General features: G+C 58.2%; 2 protein-coding genes across 3 annotated transcripts in view; one reads left to right on the top strand and one right to left on the bottom strand.

Moving 5' to 3' along the window:
• Macrod1 (mono-ADP ribosylhydrolase 1) overlaps positions 1 to 6,624 on the top strand; it is a 140,106-nt gene extending 133,482 nt beyond the window's left edge. Inside the window, exons 5-11 of one of the 2 annotated variants that reach the window (XM_042675984.1) lie at positions 5,087 to 5,203; positions 5,534 to 5,655; positions 5,785 to 5,815; positions 5,933 to 6,006; positions 6,135 to 6,216; positions 6,283 to 6,315; positions 6,473 to 6,624. In XM_042675984.1, coding sequence (XP_042531918.1) covers positions 5,087 to 5,203; positions 5,534 to 5,655; positions 5,785 to 5,815; positions 5,933 to 6,006; positions 6,135 to 6,216; positions 6,283 to 6,287 — 431 coding nt within the window. In that variant the 3' untranslated portion in view covers positions 6,288 to 6,315; positions 6,473 to 6,624. The remainder of the gene's footprint in view (positions 1 to 5,086; positions 5,204 to 5,533; positions 5,656 to 5,784; positions 5,816 to 5,932; positions 6,007 to 6,134; positions 6,217 to 6,282; positions 6,316 to 6,472) is intronic. The other variant, XM_042675983.1, reaches the window with a different exon arrangement.
• Positions 6,625 to 7,404: 780 nt separating this feature from the next.
• Positions 7,405 to 15,899, bottom strand: Otub1 (OTU deubiquitinase, ubiquitin aldehyde binding 1). The gene is made up of 7 exons (XM_042675986.1): positions 15,793 to 15,899; positions 12,417 to 12,478; positions 12,067 to 12,165; positions 8,415 to 8,533; positions 8,208 to 8,292; positions 7,908 to 8,102; positions 7,405 to 7,772 (listed from the first exon to the last, which is right to left on the bottom strand). The coding sequence occupies exons 1-7, from the start codon at positions 15,848 to 15,850 to the stop codon at positions 7,575 to 7,577; spliced, it is 816 nt and encodes a 271-aa protein (XP_042531920.1). The 5' UTR covers positions 15,851 to 15,899; the 3' UTR covers positions 7,405 to 7,574.
• Positions 15,900 to 17,605: the final 1,706 nt, after the last annotated feature.

Genomic DNA, 17,605 nt, shown 5'->3' with positions numbered 1-17,605 from the left:
TGAATTTCAGATCACATCTCTGTGCTGTCGTCCATCCGTCTTCTCCCCAGGGCACCGCCGCCTTGACACCCGGACGGTGGGGGCGTGGCCTGGGTGGACTGGGACCAGCTGGGCCTTTGAGCTCAGCCTTGCAGGGCAGTTGATTGAATGAGCGATCACAGGGTGTGGGTAGAGACCCCTCCCCCCCCCCAACCACCGCCCCAGGGTATTAGTCTCCAAAGCCCAGCCAGGTCTAAGAGGTTAGAGGTGGACCAGGGCAGGCCATGCTGGGAAAAAAAAGGAGCTTGAGACTTCTGAGGGTGGTCTGGATGCTGTGTGTGTGTGTGTGTGTGTGTGTGTGTGTGTGTGTGAGATGGGGGAGCTCAGGGTCTCACGCAGTTGGTATCCTCTTTTTTGTTTGTTTGTTTTTTGGGTCCGGTCGTGGGGCCTGAACTCTGGGCCTGGGCGCTGTCCCTCAGCTCTTCAGCTCAAGGCTAGCACTCTACCACTTGAGCCACAGCGCCACTTCTAGCTTTTTCTGCTTATGTGGTGCTGAGGAATTGAACCCAGGACCTCATGCATGCAAAGCAAGTGCTCTACCACTGAGCCACCTTCCCAGCCCAACAGTTGGTATCCTCTTGAGGACTCAGTTTCCCCATCTGGCAATGGGGCCTGGCCCCCCAGCAGCCCTGGCATGTAACATTTGAGTTGCTTGGGCAGCAGTTGGGTGTGATGGGGCTGGAGGCTGCTGCTAGCCTGGCTGGCGGTCCCAGGGTCCAGCTGCGTAGCAGAGTGTATGAGGAGCTGGAACCACAGGGCTCCCCAGCCTCCTGCCTGGGCCTCCACCTCCCCTCAGCCTCCAGCTCCTCTGGCCGGTTCCCGTTCCCTGCCTGCTCAGGGCTCAGAGCCGCAGCCGCCGCCAACCTGAACTGCATCCTGTTCCAATGGGCAAGGAGGCTTGCAAGCAGGAAGGGTTTGCAAAAGAATCTTTTCCTTATGCGGTCTAAGAAGCTAGCTGCTCTACCGCATAAACCACACCAATAGTCCTTTTTCCGCTTAAAAAAAAAATGTATTCTTGTTTTCGTTCTTTTTCAGGTAATCACACTTTTTGGTTTTTTTTTTTTGCCCAGGGTGGGCCTCTGACCATGATCCTCCAATATACAGCCTCCTATATAACTGGGATCACCAGCATGACCCACCATGCCCAGCTTGATTGAGACGGGGGTTTTCACTGGCCTCAAATGTCCATCTTCCCAATTTCTACTTCCTGAGTAGCTGGGATTATAGGTGTGAGCGACCACATCCAGCCCTAAAAATGAATTTTTTGATCTGTTGTCTGAACCTGTCTCCCATCCCCCCATCTGTGAAAACAAAGTGACCATATGATGGACAGGTGAAGAGGGACAGCTGAGGAAACTGAGGCACCAAGGGGAGGAGGTGACCTGGAGCTGGGGTGGAGCAGATCATCCTGGGGATGGGCGCGGCTCTGGGCCGCCTGCCCTCAGCCTGGCCTCCCCGGGCGGCCAGCACTGGAAGCTGGAGCCTTGGTCCCGCTGCGCTCACCTCAGAGGCTGTGGGGCACTGCGAGGGGAGGGAGGAGGTGGCCCGAGGTTGGTTCAGTTAGGGCCTGTGGCCCAGGCCTCCCTGCCCTGGTGGCCTCTTGAAGCCCAGGGCCAAGACAGGGCCTTAGAGCCCCCCTCTTTGTGACTCCAAGAAAGCGGCTCTACCTCTCTGAGCCTTTGTCTTGACTTTCGTCCGATGTGGAGTTCGCGGCTCAGGTCTTGGGCTGCGCCCGGCCCGTGTGCAGCAGGGGGACAGGCGGGGTCCTGTCCTCGCCTTCCGTTCTCCCGTCCCGCTGGCCTCTCCCAGCCGGCCAGCGCGGTCCACAATTCTCTCGAGATGGGGCTCCAGGCCGAGAGGTTGAGTGCACCCCCAGAATTTCCAGAGAGAAATCCCAGAAGGGGTCAGGTTCACAGGAGGCTGGTGCAGGGGTGTTGGGGGAGCGGAGGGCCAGCCCGGATGTCGGGGCTCCGGGGCTCCGTGTTCCTGTAAATAATTAATTAGCCCTGCTTGCTTGTTTGTTTAGCATGAGGAATGCTCCCCCACTGCGATGCATTTATTGCCGAATAAATTTAAATAGCTAATCTTCCCTTCATGAATATTACAGCTCCCTAAATAGTCGCCCACGGGCCTTGGTGCCCCGCGCGGGGTGGGTGGCCTCCATGGAAGCCGGCTGCCTGGCCCCTGGGCTGGCCAGCACCCCCTTCCCCTGTACCCCAGGACTCCCTGCCTTCTTCCTTCCCACTGTTGGCGGATACATTGGGCTGAGAAGGGCTTGGGGGCCAGCGTGGCCCAGCGAGATGTGGAGGAGCTCTGTCCACACCGGGGCAGGGGTAGCTAAGAATCAAGAAGAGGGTCAGGGCTGCTCAGGGGCCAGGGCTGAGGCCTAGAGAAGTCCAGGAGGGCTTGAGAGGGAGTTGGGGGGCCGGGGGCTGGGAAGCACCTAGTGACAGGAGAGCTGGGGGTACGGGAGGGGTGTGTGTGTGGGGGGGAGGCCCTGTGCTGCTTCGGACAGGAGCCAGGCTGCTGGTAAGGAGGGGCTGAGGGGCCGAGACAACAGGTGGAGAAGAACCTTCCGGAAGGATCTGGATGAAGAGGCGTGGAGGTGGGGGTGAAGGCTCTTTAGTGGTCTTAGGGGAAAGGGAGACCCTAAGTTCAGAGTAACTCATCTCTGACCGAGTTCCTTTCTCTCTCCTTGCCTTACTTTGTTTTTATTTTTTTGTTTGTTTGCTTTTTTGGGTCCGGTCGTGGGGTCTGAACTCTGGGCCTGGGCGCTGTCCCTCAGCTCTTCAGCTCAAGGCTAGTGCTCTACCACTTGAGCCACGGCGCCACTTCCGGCTTTTTTCTTTTTGCTTATGTGGTACTGAGGAATCGAACCCAGGGCCTCAGGCATGCAAGGCAAGCACTCTACCACTGAGCCACCTTCCCAGCCCCTGTTTTTATTTTTTGTACCAGGGCTTGAATTCAGGGCCTGGACACTGTCCCTGAGCTTTTGTGCTCAAAGCTAGCTCTCGACTGCTTGAGCCACAGCTCCACTCCTGGCTTTTTGGTAGTTAACTGGAAATGAGTCCCACAGATTTTCCTGCCTGGGCTGGGCTCAAACCACAATCCTCAGATCTCAACCTCCTGAATAGCTGGGACTACAGGTGTGAGCCACCGACTTCAGGCTTCAGTTTCTCATGCTAGCAGGGAACGGCAGTCCCTCCTAAGGGACTGAGTCAGTACTTAGTGCTCAGGGGAGGACTTCAAAGTGGAGGCTGGCAGAGTCCAGAGCTTCTGTGGGCCACTGAAGAGGGGCATTCCAGGCCTGCTAGACAGATGACAGGAGCCATCCCAGGTTTTCTGCTGACTGGGGGCAAGGACAGACTGAGGCAGGAAGATTGAGAGTTCAAGGCCAGGGTGAATTCACAGTGACACATGGTCTTAAAAACTACCCTGGTGGTGGCTCACGCCTGTCATCCTAGCTGCTCAGGAAGCTGAGATCTGAGGATCACAGTTCAAAGCCAGTCTGGGCAAGGAACACCCATGAGACTCTTTTTGTTGTTGTTGTTGGTCGTGGGGCTTGAACTCTGGGCTTGGGCGCTGTCCCTGCGCTCTTCAGCTCTAGGCAAGCTCTCTACTGCTTGAGCCACAGCGCCACTTCCAGTCTTCTAGTGTTTTATTGGAGATAAGAGTCTCACTGCCTTTCCTGCCCAGGCTGGCTTTGAACCGTGATCCTCAGATCTCAGCCTCCTGAGTAGCTGCTGTTGCACACTGTGCTGGATCACCAAAGATACCCCACTCAGAACAGATGTACTAGGGGTCAGAGTGTGAATTCTGGGCCAGCCACTGGCTCTCAGAAGTGTGGGGGGGGCGGGGTGAGGGGGGGTCTGCAAGGACCCCAACCCGAGCTACTCCCGGGGTTCCGCCAACCTCTCCATCTGCCTACCCCCACCCAGGTCTCTCTGGGAAATCACCTGGTGCCGGCTCCTGGGTGAAGTCACAAAGCTAGGTTTAATTGGGCCCCACAGGACCTAAGAGAATGTACCAGAAAAAAATAGACACCAGCCTGGCTGATGTCAACAGCTGTGCAGCAAGTCGCCGTTTTGACGCAGAAACGGCCTTGGCTGTGCTGCTCTAAAATGGGGATTCTTCCTTTCTTTCCTTTTTGAGTCGGTCGTGGGGCTTGACCTCAGGGTCTGGGTGCTGGCCTTAAGCTCTTTCTGTTCAAGGCTAGCACTCAACCACTTGAGCCACAGCCCTAGGGCTTTTTGGTGGTTCATTGAAGAGTCTCGCAGACTTTGCTGCCCCAGCTGGCTTTGAACCTCCATGCTGAGATCTCAGCCTCCCATTCAGGATTACAGGCGTGAGTCTGGAGCCCAGCTGTAGGTCCTTCCTTAAGCTAGCCGCGAGGGCAGGAAGGCCTGGCACACACGCGGGCGCCATCAGCCTTCCGAGGTGGTCATGCCCCTGTCCCCGTTTTGCAGGTGAGACGTCTGGCACGCAAGGGGGGAAAGGTCTTGACATTCAGGAAAACAGGATCTGCCCTCGGCCCGTTTGGCGGCGGCAGTCTCCTCAAGTTGTTTATCTGGGCTGGGGTCCCCAGGGTGGTTCGCCGGGGCCTGGTGCCGCCCTGGGATCCACGAGCCCCGGCCTGGCGGCAATTAAGCGGATGCGCGAGCTAACGAGGCGGCTGGCCCTCGTTACCGCGGGGTGCGCGCGCGCCCGCCCGCGCCGGGACACCTGCGCCGCCGGGCGCCCCACCCTCGCCGCGCCAGGCGGGGCCCAGGCTCGGCGCGGCTCATCGGTCGATTGCCACGAGGTGGCCTCGGTGTCCTCATCTGTGAAATGGCCCCGGAGGGAGCGGCGATTAGAAGCAGATGCGGGCGAGCCGCCGGGAGGAGCGGGCCGCGGCGGGCCTGGCGCGCCCTCTGCCGGCCGCCCCGCGCCGCTTCCCGCCGGGCTGGGAAGTGTCTCGCTCGCGGGCCTGGGCCTCGGTGAAGCGGAGCCGCGGGCCTGACGCCTCCGGACCCGGGGAGCCTCCGGCTCACTCCTCCGTCCCCCGCAGTGGACGGCTGCATTCACCGGGCCGCCGGACCCCTGCTCACCGACGAGTGCCGGACCCTGCAGAGCTGCGAGACCGGCCAGGCCAAGATCACCTGCGGCTACCGGCTGCCGGCCAAGTGTGAGTCCGGCCGCGCGGGCGCGGGCGCGGGCGCGGGCTCCGGCTCCCAATCCGAGCGGCCGTTCCCGAGCACCCGAGGCAATGCGGAGGGGCTGGGGAACTCGGAGGCCGGAGGCAAGCGGGGAGGCTGCCGCTGTCGGGGTCGCTTCGGGCCCCACCCATCCCGGCGGCCGGGCGGGCACCGGCGGACCGCGCCTCCGCCCCTCCCCTCCCGCGTGTCCTCCTGGGGAGAAGGCGGCCTTCTGCCCAATCCCCGGCCAGGACGGCGGGCGAAAACCAAGGAGCCAAGGGGCGCGGAGCCCCTGCCGTCCTGACCCGTGGTCCCCGCAGACGTCATCCACACGGTGGGTCCCATCGTCCACGGAGAGCCCAGCGACAGCCAGGCGGCCGAGCTCCGCAGCTGCTACCTGAACAGCCTGGACCTGCTGCTGGAGCACCGGCTGCGCTCGGCGGTGAGGGGCGTGGCGCAGGGGCGGGGGCGGGGCGCAGGGGGCGGGGCGGGCGCAGGGGGCGGGGCGCAGGGCGGGGAGGCGCGGCGGGCCCTGACCACGCCCCGCCCCGCCCCCTCTCCCCCGCCCCAGGCGTTCCCGTGCATCTCCACTGGGGTGTTTGGTAAGTGGGGTCTGGAAATGCGGAGGGACCCGGGTGGGCAGTGGGAACCCCCGAGGCGGGGAAGTGGCGGGAGCTGGAGAGTCCAGCCCGGGGCTCACGCGCCCTCCTCGCCCCCAGGGTACCCCAATGAGGCGGCCGCGGAGGTGGTGCTGACCACGCTGCGGGCGTGGCTGGAGCAGCACAAGGACAAGGTGGGACCCGGCGCCCGGCGGAGCGGCGGGGGAGGGAGCACAGGCCCGGGGGGCCTCTTGGGCTCACCCTCCAGAGAAGGGGCAGGCGGTGGGGGGGACTCGGGCCCAGCTGAGCTGCCCTGGTGCAGGTGGAGCGGCTGGTCATCTGCGTGTTCCTCGACAAGGACGAGCGCATCTACCGGCAGCGGCTGCCGCACTACTTCCCGGCGGGTAGGTGCCCCGCCCCCTCCCCCTCCCCCCTCGGGCGGGCGGCTCTCACTGTCCTCTGCCTTCCAGCCTGAGGCTCCTGCAGCCACCAGACCAGGACTGGTAAGCAGGGCCTGGCCCGGTGCCACCCGACACTAACCTGGTCCTCTAACGCTGCTCTGCCCTCCCGTCCCCCAGTGCAGGAGGTGGGGAGCCAGGGAGGGGCCCTGGGGGGCCTCCACAGCCTGGGCTCCCTTTGACCCCTCTGTTCTACCCTCAGACTCGCCTGGGCCTGACGGGCCTTGCTCCCAGCTCTGAGGTGTCCGGAGTCAGCCATTTTCGCAGCTGACCACCCTCTCCGTGCTTACCTTCTGCGCGCCCGGCCCAGCCCTGCCCAGCGGAGCCTGCTAATAAAGAACCGTTGCAGCCCCATCCTCGGAGTGCTGGGGCTAAGGGGGGACCCCCAAGGTGGGCCGGGCCAGGGGATGGGCCTGGCTTGGCTGAGCCAGGCGGGTGAAGGCACAGGCCACACGGCAGGGTGGCAGCACTTGGTATTTATTGAGGGCCTGCCCCAAGGAGCTCACAGCCTGGGGGTAAGAGCCGGCAGCTGCTGGGGTGAGAAGGGAGAAAAGGCAAAGGCAAAAAGGCAGGCAATGCAGACACTGGAACCCAAGCAAAGGGAGGTGCAGAGCAGGAACAGGCCGGGATGCAGGGGGAGGGGGGGAAGGAGGAGGAGCCCCTCCCACACCAGGCCAGCCCCACCCAGTGAGGGTGCCTAGCTCCCCCACCTGCCCTGAGCACACCCATCGCGGAGGCCCTCTTCTCCCTGGACTCCCAATGCAAATCCTCAGTGGAGGGCCGAGGCTGGGGTCCAGGCCTCTGGACGAGCAGGGTGCAAGCAGCCTAGGAGTGGCAATAAGGGGGGAGGGGGGGGAGATGGGCGCGTCGGAAAATCCCCAAGGAACTTGGATTCCTATGGCAGCCCCAGGGCCAGCTATTGAGGGAAGGGAGGAGGTCTACAAAGCAAGCAAGAACGACTCCAAGGAACCAGAAAGGGTCCCCTAAGGCCTAACCTAAAACTGCTCCAGGTGGAGAAGCTGGGAGGCCTGAAGGAAGGCAGAAGGATCCACCCGGGGGAGGGGGCAGCCAGACACACAGCAGCCAATAAAAGGAGGGGGGAGGGGGAGAGCAGAGCAGGGACACACACGTGACTCACCACCAGCATCCCCTTTAATAAAACATGGAAGGTTGTGACAGGAAGAGGGAGGAAGTGAAATATGACCATTTACAACCACAAAAAAAAGGAAAAAAAAAACAAAAAACCTCTGTACATGTCTAGCGCCTGGCAGAGGGGAGGCAGGCAGGGTGGCGGCAGGCCAGCCCTATTTGTAGAGGATGTCGTAGTGTCCCGGCCGGTAGAGAAGGTAGACCTTGGGCTCCGAGCCTTCGGGAAAGACATGTGGGTTGGTGGTGCCACCCTCTCCACGGTCCATGTACTCCACCTGGATGGACACACTGAGAGCCTGGGCCAGCGCGATGATGTGGATGTGGTCGCTCTCCTTGCACATGGGCTCCACCTCCTGCGGCACAGGTGCATGTCAGACCCCTTCCAACACCTCTCCCAGACCCCCAAACCCTGTCACCCAGATGCACCTGCCCCCAGCTCTGGCCGCCCTGAGGCAAGAGTGAATGGGTGAGGAGGGGAAGGGCGGCACCTGCTGGCAGAACTCCTTAACCGTCCGCCCGCCCTCGATGAAGTGCTCGAAGAACTTGCTCTCCCGCTGCAGGTAGCCGGAGGTGAGCAGTCGCAGGTAGACCACAAGGTAGTCGGAGGTGCTCTGGTCATTGAAGGAGGCCAGCAGGTCAGCTACTGAGGTCTGCTTCTCCACCTGCTCGATCAGGTCCATAAACTGCCCCACGGAGGCACAAAAGGCAAAATGAGGGAGCCGGAGGGCTCAACCCCACCAGGGGCCCGGCCTCCCCCGGGCCAGCGGGAGGCAGGAGCTGGGGCTCACCGTGTTGTGGAAGTCCTCGATTGTGAACTCAGTGAAGCCCTGGGACACCAGGTCCTCTTTGCTCTTGGCAGACACAGCCTTGAACCTGTGGAGGGAGGGGAAAGGAGGCTCACAGCCAGCACTGTCCCACCTCAAAGCCACCCCCAAGTCAAGTGGAAGTCCAGCCTCTGGCTGGTGAAGGCAGGGGTGGGAGCCCTCCCTCCTCACCGCTGCAGCTCCTTGCTGTCATCTAGCAGTGCCTCCAAGTGGGAGAAGCCAAACGCCCTGTAGAAGCAGTTCCCATCAGGCCTGGTCTTCCGGATGTACGAGTACTTTTTATGGAGGTCCTGCAGAGGGGCACCCCAACAACCCATCAAGAGCAACCAGAGCAGGAAGCAGGCCTGGCCCAGAAATCACCCTGACAAAGGCCACACCTCCAGGCTGCTAGATGTGATAGAGGGGTACCCCTTGAAACTGAGTCTCCTGACAGTAGCCCCGGAAGCAGTGCACTTCTATATGCACTAGCTGTGTGCAGCACCAGCCACAAGCAGCCCCGCCACACTACTGGCTGCATGATTTGCCCTTGAACAACTCAGTTTTTTGAGTCCTTCCACCCATGCAAGTCAGAGCAGGGGTGCAGGCTCCACCCCTGCTCCGCAGAGGTCTGCACAGCCACACCCTTTTCCCCAGACCTCTGAGGCCAAGCAGCTCCTACTTCCAGCCCCCCTGAAGCCACCTGCTGCTACCTCTCCATTCCACTCTTCCACTTTCCTCCCTACCCAAGTGGGATTTCTATCTCCTGCACCTCCTCACTCGGGCTGTTGGCACTGCCAGACTGCAGGGCACCTCCCCGCAAGCCCCTCCCTCAGACAATAACCTTGAATCTGCACACCTCTCCTGCCGGTCCTTCGGTCCCTGCTGCTTAATTAAGCTGGCCCACCACGGCAGTGGCTCTGCCATTCTGAAGCACCTCTGCTCTCCCTGCTGCCTCACACTGGGCACCACATAAGCACCAGCCAGGTCACAACTCCTCTGGGAGGCTTCTGCCCCAGTCAAGGTCACACATGTCCTCCCCAGGTCGGCCTTTCAGCAGCTCTGATGTCATACCACGCCCCAACTACGGGGTACCCCACTCTCTGCCTTCAAGATGGATATGCCACCTGCCTGCAGCCAGCTGTCCACCTACTGAGTGGGTGTGCAGAGTGCCCGCACCACGCCGCACTGCACTGCACAGCCTGCCCAGGCCCAGGCCGGCAGCTACCTTAAGCACCAGAGGGCTAAGGCTTAGTCAGTCCTCACCCTGACCTCCGCCCTTGCTCTGCTCTCCACCATCCCACAGCCCCATAGCAGCCACCTGCCCCCCTCACCCCAAGCCACGCTAACCCACACCTGCCAGACAGCAGATCCCTCTGGCTCCTCCTCCTGCACATCCAGCACCCACACTTGTCACTACTTAGGCCAACTCCTCCGTACCAATCCTGCCCACTCCACTCCCCGCCTGTTTGCCCTCTGCCTCCACTCGGCCATCTCCATGCTACAAGTGGCATGTGACACTCATCTCCCTCAGCCCTGCCTCTGCCCACATGTGCACACTCCACACATCTCCGAGCCAGTCCCCTGCACCCCCCCCCCACGGGCCTCTCCCCTCCTGCACTCACAGCCCTGTTGGCCGCTCCCTCCCGCGCCTCCCATCTTCGGTTCAGAACTTCAATGCCACCTCCTCAGGCAGGCCTCCCCCACTACCGCATTTGAAATTGCAACCTTTCCTGTCCCCAAGATGCTTTTCCTTATCTCTTGCTACAGCACTGGCAAGCAAACTTTTTTTGGGGGGAAGAGAGAGTAAGGGGACAGGGTCTTCCCATATAGCTCAGGCTGGCCTTGAACTCACAACCTTCCTGCCTCTGCTTCCTTCAAGCTGGTGTTACAGGCCTGCATAACCACACAAACGTTGTGGTTCCCACCGTTGTGGACTTCAGGTGGCTTAGTCCTCAATCCAGCATCCAGGAAGCACCGCGCGGGCGGGCAGGGGGTGGGGAGGGTGGGGGTGGTGGGGTCCTGTGTGCCATGGCGTGTCTGCAACAACCCTCGCTGCCGGGCACTGTGCGCACTCCTGCTGCATTCTACCACTCTCCAGAGGCCCACTCTGCACAGCAGCCAGTCTGTACGGGTCACTGCCCTCTGTCAGAGGTGGGCTGGGCACATCGAATGGGTGGACTGCCCAAGGAATTGGGCAGACACCCTGCTCCAGACATCCCACCACTTGCTAAATGGCTTAACAGGAAGAACTGAGGACCTACTGGTGGCTCACACCTGTAATCCTAGCCACTCAGAAGGCTCAGATCTGAGGAATGCATTCAAAGCGAGCCCGGCAGGAAAAGTCCATGACACGCTTACCTCCAGTTAACCAATAGAAAAACTGGAAGCAGAGCTGTGCCTCAAAGTGGTAGTGCTAGCCTTGAGCAAAATAGCTCAGGGACAGTGAGCGCCCAGGTCCTGAGTTCAAGCCCCATGACTGACCAAAAAATAAAGACTCAAGCCTCTCCTTGTGAGTCTTAGCAGGGTAGTGGTGGAAATGGAGCAGCACTCTGCTAGCCAGGCCACTCCCTGAGGCAGGAGACTCCTCTCACTGGAGAGAGAAGCAAACAGCTGAGGCTCCCTCAGTGCCCACTGCCCAGATGAGTGCAGAGGCTAGTACCTGAACTGCTCTGTGGGCTCCAAAGCTAGTGCCTTACATCTCCCACAGACCCTTTGGGGAACCCCCCAAAACACCCTGAGCAGGGAATGTGAGCAGTTAAGACCCCACACAGCCGCACCTTCAGCTTTGCCCAGGCTGTGGAGAGTGCTAGAGATGCACACACCACCACTGGGCTCTCAACACCCTCATCCCTACACAACACTGTAAACTTGAACTAGCTGCCAATGGCTAAAGTAACATTTCCTGAGTTTTGGCTTCTCTGGCGACAAGGGAAAGGCAGCATGGGCACTCCCTCCCATGTGTGGCTGCTTCTGAGCTGTGGTGCCCTCCCTAGTTGCCTCCTGGCCAACTTCACTCAGTTACCTGCCTGGCCACCCAAGGCTACTTGTCTAAGTGCAAGGATCTAAGCACTCTGAACTTCGGGGCTGGAAGAGTAGAGTGATGTTCACTGCACCCTGTGCTGTGCCTATTGGATCACACTTGAACCGACCTCCCCCCCGTGGCTCCAGGAGGAAGGTGGTGAAGCAGAACCTGGCAGAGGCCTATGGCCTAGCTTCTTTCTCCCCCTGCCTCTGCCTGCCCTCCACGCAGGCCAGGAAGCCACTCCGTGCACTCCTACTACTCCACCCAAGAGGAGCCAGCCAAGTGAGCTCCTTACTAGGCACTGAGAGGGTGGCTGCATCTGAGCTCTAACTCCCTCAAAATCAGACGCACTCCACAGACAAATGCTTTCCCTGCCCCTACTTTACAGAAGAGCGTGCCATGGCTCGAAGGGCCCATAGGGGACACAGCCAGCTACTGAGTAGAAAGCAGTCTGATTTGAATCCAGGTGAGAGCCCAGGTCCTACACATTTTAAGAACTACGAGCCGGGCACCGGTGGCTTACCCCTGTAATCCTAGCTACTCAGGAGGCTGAGATCTGAGGATCTCCGTTCAAAGCCAGCCCGGGCAGAAAAGTCCATGAGACTCTTGTCTCCAATAAACCAGCAGAAAACTGGAAGTGGTGCTGTGGCTCAAGTAGTAGAGTGCTAGCCTTGAGCTGAAGAGCTGAGGGACAGTGCCCAGGCCCAGAGTTCAAGCCCCATAACTGACCAAAAAAGCAGAAAAGAATAAAAAGAAGAACTATGAGTACTGTAGCCCCCAGATCCTAGCAGGTGCCTGCCACCTCCTCCAACCAGGCCCCACCTTGATCTTCTGTTGATAGATGTTGTCATCCTCGGCATACTCCTTGTACAGGACCGAGAGCTCCAGCCGCTCTGACACCAGAGGGTTCTGCACAGCGATCTGGAGGAGGCAGGAATCCATCATGATCTGGCAGAGAGCCACAGTGACCCAGGCCTACCAGCCAGAACACCTACAAAAGGGTTGCTGAGCTAGTTACCCAGTGGCACAGTGACTTCCCACCAAGGCATCCAGTGCCTAGCATACGCTGGAGAGGACGGGCTTCCAAAGTAGAGACAGACTAAGCCTCAGGCCCAGACAGTGCAGCCCACCAGGCATCCCTGGCTAAGCCCCACTCCCTTCCAGTCCCTCACCTCTTGCTGAATTCGGTCCTGCTGAGCCATAATGGCTTCATCATAGGCCAGACAGTTAACACCTAGAAAAGGGAGAAAAGTGCCAAGGGTTACTGGCTTGGCCATCTCCCCTGCCAACAATGAATTGAGCACCCCGGGAGCAGGCCAGCAGGTTTGAAATCTGGAAGCATGTGTCTTACACCTTGCTCGACCCTACTGGGTACTCTGAGCAAAGTTTCTCCCCTCCTGGCCTTTCATTTCCTCACTTTAAAATAAGGAGGTAAGGCTGGGCACCAGTGGCTCACACCTGTAATCCTAGCTACTCAGGAGGCTGCCAGCCTGGGCAAGAACATCTGTGAGACTCATTTCCAATTAACACCAGAAAACCAGAAGTGGCGCGGTGGCTCAGCTGGTAGAGTGCCAGCCTTGAGCTGAAGAGCTCAGGGACAACGCCCAGGCCCAGAGTTCTGACCACACAACTGGCCAAAAAAAAAAAAAAAGTTGGCACCAGTGGTGCAGGCCTACAATCTTAGCATCTTGGGAGGCTAGGATCTGAGGATTGAGGTTCAAAGCCAGCCCAGGTAGGAAAGTCTGTGAGATTCTCTCTCTCTTTTTTTTTTTTTTTGCTAGTTGTGGGGCTTGAACACAGGGCCTGAGCACTATCCATAAGATTCTTATCTCCAATAAACTCCCAAAAAACCAGACATGGAGCTGTGGTTCAAGTGGTAGAGCACTAGCATCGCACAAAAGCAGCTCAGTAACAAGCCAGGCACTGGTGGCTCATGCCTGTAATCCTAGCTACGCAGGAGACAGAGATCTGAGGATTTAGTTTAAAGCCAGCCCAAACAAGAAAGTCTGTGAGACCCTTATCACCCATTAATCACCAGAAAACTGGTAGTGGCACTATGGTTCAAAGTAGTAGAGTGCTAACCTTGAGCAAAAGAGCTCAGGGACAGTGCCTAGTTCCTGAGTACAAGACCTAGGACCAGCATCAAAAAAAATAAAAATTAAAAAATTTAAGCTGGGCACCGGTGGCTCATGCCTGTAATCTTAGCTACTCAGGAGGCTGAGATCTGAGGATCACGGTTCAAAGCTGCTCAGGCAGGAAAGTCCCATGAGACTCATTTCCAATTAACCACTCAAAAACTAGAAGTGGTGCCAAGGCTCACTAGCACTAGCCTTGAGCTGAAGAGCTCAGAGACAGCGTCCAGGCCAAGTTCAAGCCCCAAAACTAGCAAAATAAAAAAAATAACTGGGCTGGGAAGGTGGCTCAGTGGTAGAGTGCTTGCCTTGCATGCCTGAGGCCCTGGGTTCGATTCCTCAGCACCACATAAGCAAAAAGAAAAAAGAGCCGGAAATGGCGCTGTGGCTCTAGTGGTAGAGCGCTAGCCTCGAGCTGAAGAGCTGAGGGACAGCGCCCAGGCCCAGAGTTCCAGCTCCATGACCGGACCCAAAAATTTAAAAAAATAAATAAAAATAAAAATAACTAAGTAGGAGCCAGGATGCTGATGGTTCACACCTGTAATCCTATCTGCTCAGGAGGCTGAGATCTAATAACTGCAGTTCAAAGCTAGTTAGGGCAGGAAAGTCTGTGAGACTCTTATCTCCAATTTACCACCAGAAAACCAGAAGTGGAGCTGTGGCTCAAAGTGGCAGATCACTAGCATTGAGTGAAAAAGCTCTGGGACAGAGCCCAGGCCCTGAGTTCAAGCCCCTTGGTTGACAAAAAATAGTAAGTGGGAGCCAGACACCAGTGGCTCACGCCTGTAATTCTAGCTACTCAGGAAGCTGAGCTCTGAGGATCACAGTTCAAAGCCAGCCTGGGCAGGAAAGCCTGTGAGACTCTTATTTTCAATAAACCACCAGAAAACCAGAAGTGATGCTGTGGCTCAAGTGGTAGAACACTAGCCTTGAGCTGAAGAGCTCAGGAACAGCACCCAAGCCAATTTCAAGCCCCACAACCAAAAAAAAATTTTTTTAAGTGGGGTGCTGGTGGTTCACCCTTGTAATCAGGAGGCTAAGATCTAAGGATCGAAGTTCAAAGCCATCCCGGGCATGAAAGTCTGAGACTCTTATTAACCACCAAAAAGCTGCAAGTGGGGTTCCGGCTCAAGTGGTAGAGCACTGCCTTGAGCAAAACAAGCTGACAAAACCCAGTACCAGCACAAAGAAAAAAAAAATTTAATTAAAAATGCTCTTCCAGCTCTTAACGCCTTACTCTTCCATCCCACTTCCAAGCAGCCTGATAATGCTCATCCCGGAGTCCCCAGAGGAAAATAAGCTGAGGAGGTGGAGTCCTGAGCTGGATGGCAGTATTGTTAGCCTGCTCTTTACTGGGTCACACCCTTCCTCCTCCGGCAGTCCAAGCTATTAACAAATGTGTCCATTTTATAAGTAACAAACCCAAGGAGTAATCTGCCCAAGGTCATATGCAGTAAAGAGTTGCGGACAAACCCCGATTTGTCTGCTTGCAGCCTGAACTCTTCCCACACTTCTGCCACCTCAAAGCGAACCCCCTTGCCTCCCGTGTAAAATGGGAGTGTCCCTCCAGACACTGAAATATCACGAGACTCAAGACAGCAGGTGGTACCTGAGTACTCTAGAGTCGCCCACGATTGAGCGGGCCCACTGTGAAAGAGCAGGGCACCTGCTATCCAGTCCCTGGGACATGAACAAGTCTCTTCTTGTGGGGTGACAGTGTATGCTCAATGGCTTCTCAGGTCAATCCTTTTGGATCTGACCATCCCCGGTTCTCATCTGGGCCTGGACTCAGGCTTTCCATTAGGGACTGTCTGTACTCAGTCGGGCCCCAACTCCTGGGTGGAAGAGCAGAGTGAGTGAATGACGGGCTTTTGGAAGTCTCCTCGTTTGAAAAAGGGGCTAAGAAAACAAAGGCTAAGCCGGCTGGAAAGAGGCTGCAAGGCCGTAAGAACGGGCAGGGCGGCAGCCCCTGAGAGCCCGGGGCCGCCAGCGACAGCGGGCAGCGCGCTCGGCCTTTGGTGCTCCGCGGCCCCGCGTCAGCCTGCGGGCGCCGGCTGCTCCGCAAAAGGCGGGAGGCTCGACCGGGCCTAGGCCGCGTCAGGACTACGAGGAGCCGGGCGGCCCGATCCAGGCTCCCGCCCTGGCTCCGGCGCCGAGGGGCCGAGCGGAAGGCGGGGCGGCCTAGGCCCCGCCCCGGCGCGCGCCGGGGAGCAGCGGCGGGCTCGCCCGCCCGGGGGTCGCGGCGGCGGCGGCGGCGTCTCTTTCCATTGTGAGGGGGAGGGGAGACGACGGCAGAGGAGGACGGGGCAGTCCACGCGCGCCATTCCCGGCCCGCCGTCTCCGCTCTGCCTCCTCAACCTCCTCGGGAACAGTCGTCCGGGCCTCAACCCCGTAAGCCCGGGCCCTCGGTTTGTACCTTCGGAGTCGCTGCCCAGCGGCTCCTGCTTCTGCTGCTGAGGTTCCTCCGCCGCCATCTTTAAACAGCGCCGCACTGTCGAGAGCTTCCGGGTTACTAGTCGCTCTCCTCCCGGAAGTGAGCCCCTCCCCTTGACCCTTCGCTGGCAACGCCCCTAGCGACGGGATAACGTGAGTGGTTGTCAACTGATGGACATCCACTCGGTCCTATGGCTGCCGCCGGCCTGCGGGACCGCGCCTCCGTGAGAGCCCGGCCGCCCCGGCCCGCGCTTCCACCCCGCACAGGCTCCTGGGGTCCCCCGGGGTGAGTAGAGTCCGCTGAAGCCAATTCTCTTTTCTGTGCACTGGAGTTTGAAACGCGGGTCGTATTCCGGAGGTGAGCAGTTAACATCCCCAAAGGCCGCACTGCTGCGGGCTTCTGCGGCCCTCGCACGCGGCTGCAGTGCGGAGCGCGGGGCCAGGCCGACGGGAAGCGATGCCCGCGCCGTGACGAGCCCGCGCCTGCCAGCCCCTGCCCTCAGCACTGAGCCTGGCTTTCTCAGGCTTTAGCCACCTGCTCTGGGCTGAGGATTCTTCTTTGGGGCCTAAGCTTCCGGCCCAACTTTATGCTCCGTCCCTTCTAGTCGTGAGATGGAAGGAACGTTTCATTTTAACATACGTTAGTTGTACAGGGGACTTTTCACTGGGACATTTGCATACATACATACATTACATACATACATACATTACACACACACACACACAGTGCATACAAAGGATTTTTTTTTTGGGGGGGGGGTCCGGTCGTGGGGTCTGAACTCTGGGCCTGGGCGCTGTCCCTCAGCTCTTCAGCTCAAGGCTAGCACTCTACCACTTGAGCCACAGCGCCACTTCCGGCTTTTTTCTTTTTGCTTATGTGGTGCTGAGGAATCGAACCCAGGGCCTCAGGCATGCAAGGCAAGCCCTCTACCACTGGACCACCTTCCCAGCCGAGGATTTTCTTTCTTTTTTTTTTTTTTGCGAGTCCTGAGGCTTGAACCCAAGTGTTGGGCGCTGTCCATGAGCCTCTCTGTGCTCAAGGTTACCACTCTATCACTTGAGCCTCTGCGCCACTTCCATCTTTTTCTATGTATGTGGTACTGAGGAATCGAACCCAGGGCTTCATGTGTGCTAGGCAAGCACTCTACCACTATCACATTCCCAGCTCAAAAGGATTCTATTAAAAGCAAGGACTTAGCAGGGGATGTAGTTTAGAGATAGAACGTGAACTTAACATTTGGGAAGTCCTTGCTGGGCTCAATCCCAACACTAAAAGTAGATCATTATGTCAGGTGATGGTGGCTCATGCCTATAATCCCAGCCATTTAGGAGGCCGAGATCTGAGGATCACAGCACAAAGCCAGCCCAGGCAGGCCAGCAAAAATCCAGAAGCTGTAGCACAAGTGGTAGAGTACTAGCCTTGAGCACAAAAGCTCAGGGACATTGTTCTGGCTCTGAGTTCAAGCCTCGGATCAGCACACACAAACAGTTAATCAAGGCCTTACTAGAGACGGAATATGCCAGTTGTTGCTAGGCATCAAGAGAGGGTTGAAAGGAAATGGGTATAGGTGAGGAAAAACAGTGCTTGGTGTATGCTTTGTAATCCTAGCTATTCAGGAGGCTGAGATCTGAGGATCTTCATCCAAATCTAGTCTAGGCAGACAAATCCAAGATCCTCTTACCTCCATTTAACCACAGAACAATAAAAGCTTGAGCTGTGGCTCAAGTGGTAGAGCACTAGTCTTGAGCAAAAGAGCTCAGAGATATAGTGCCCAGACCTGAAGTTCAAGCCCCAT

Source organism: Dipodomys spectabilis, unplaced genomic scaffold (assembly GCF_019054845.1).
Source record: "Dipodomys spectabilis isolate Male_0828 unplaced genomic scaffold, ASM1905484v1 ptg000030l, whole genome shotgun sequence".
Classification (NCBI taxonomy): Eukaryota; Metazoa; Chordata; class Mammalia; order Rodentia; family Heteromyidae; genus Dipodomys; species Dipodomys spectabilis.
The sequence above is the reverse complement of the archived record's forward strand: the minus strand, read 5'-3'. Positions and strand labels throughout refer to the sequence as shown.

What these genes read in the sequence shown, in the direction of transcription:
- Otub1 (XM_042675986.1), bottom strand. Translation starts at nt 15,850, where the DNA reads ATGGCGGCGGAGGAACCTCAGCAGCAGAAGCAGGAGCCGCTGGGCAGC. An exon ending in GCTGGGCAGCGACTCCGAAG is followed by an intron (nt 12,479 to 15,792) that starts GTACAAACCGAG and finishes TCCCTTTTCTAG; the next exon opens with GTGTTAACTGTCTGGCCTAT. An exon ending in TCTATCAACAGAAGATCAAG is followed by an intron (nt 8,534 to 12,066) that starts GTGGGGCCTGGT and finishes GCCCCTCTGCAG; the next exon opens with GACCTCCATAAAAAGTACTC.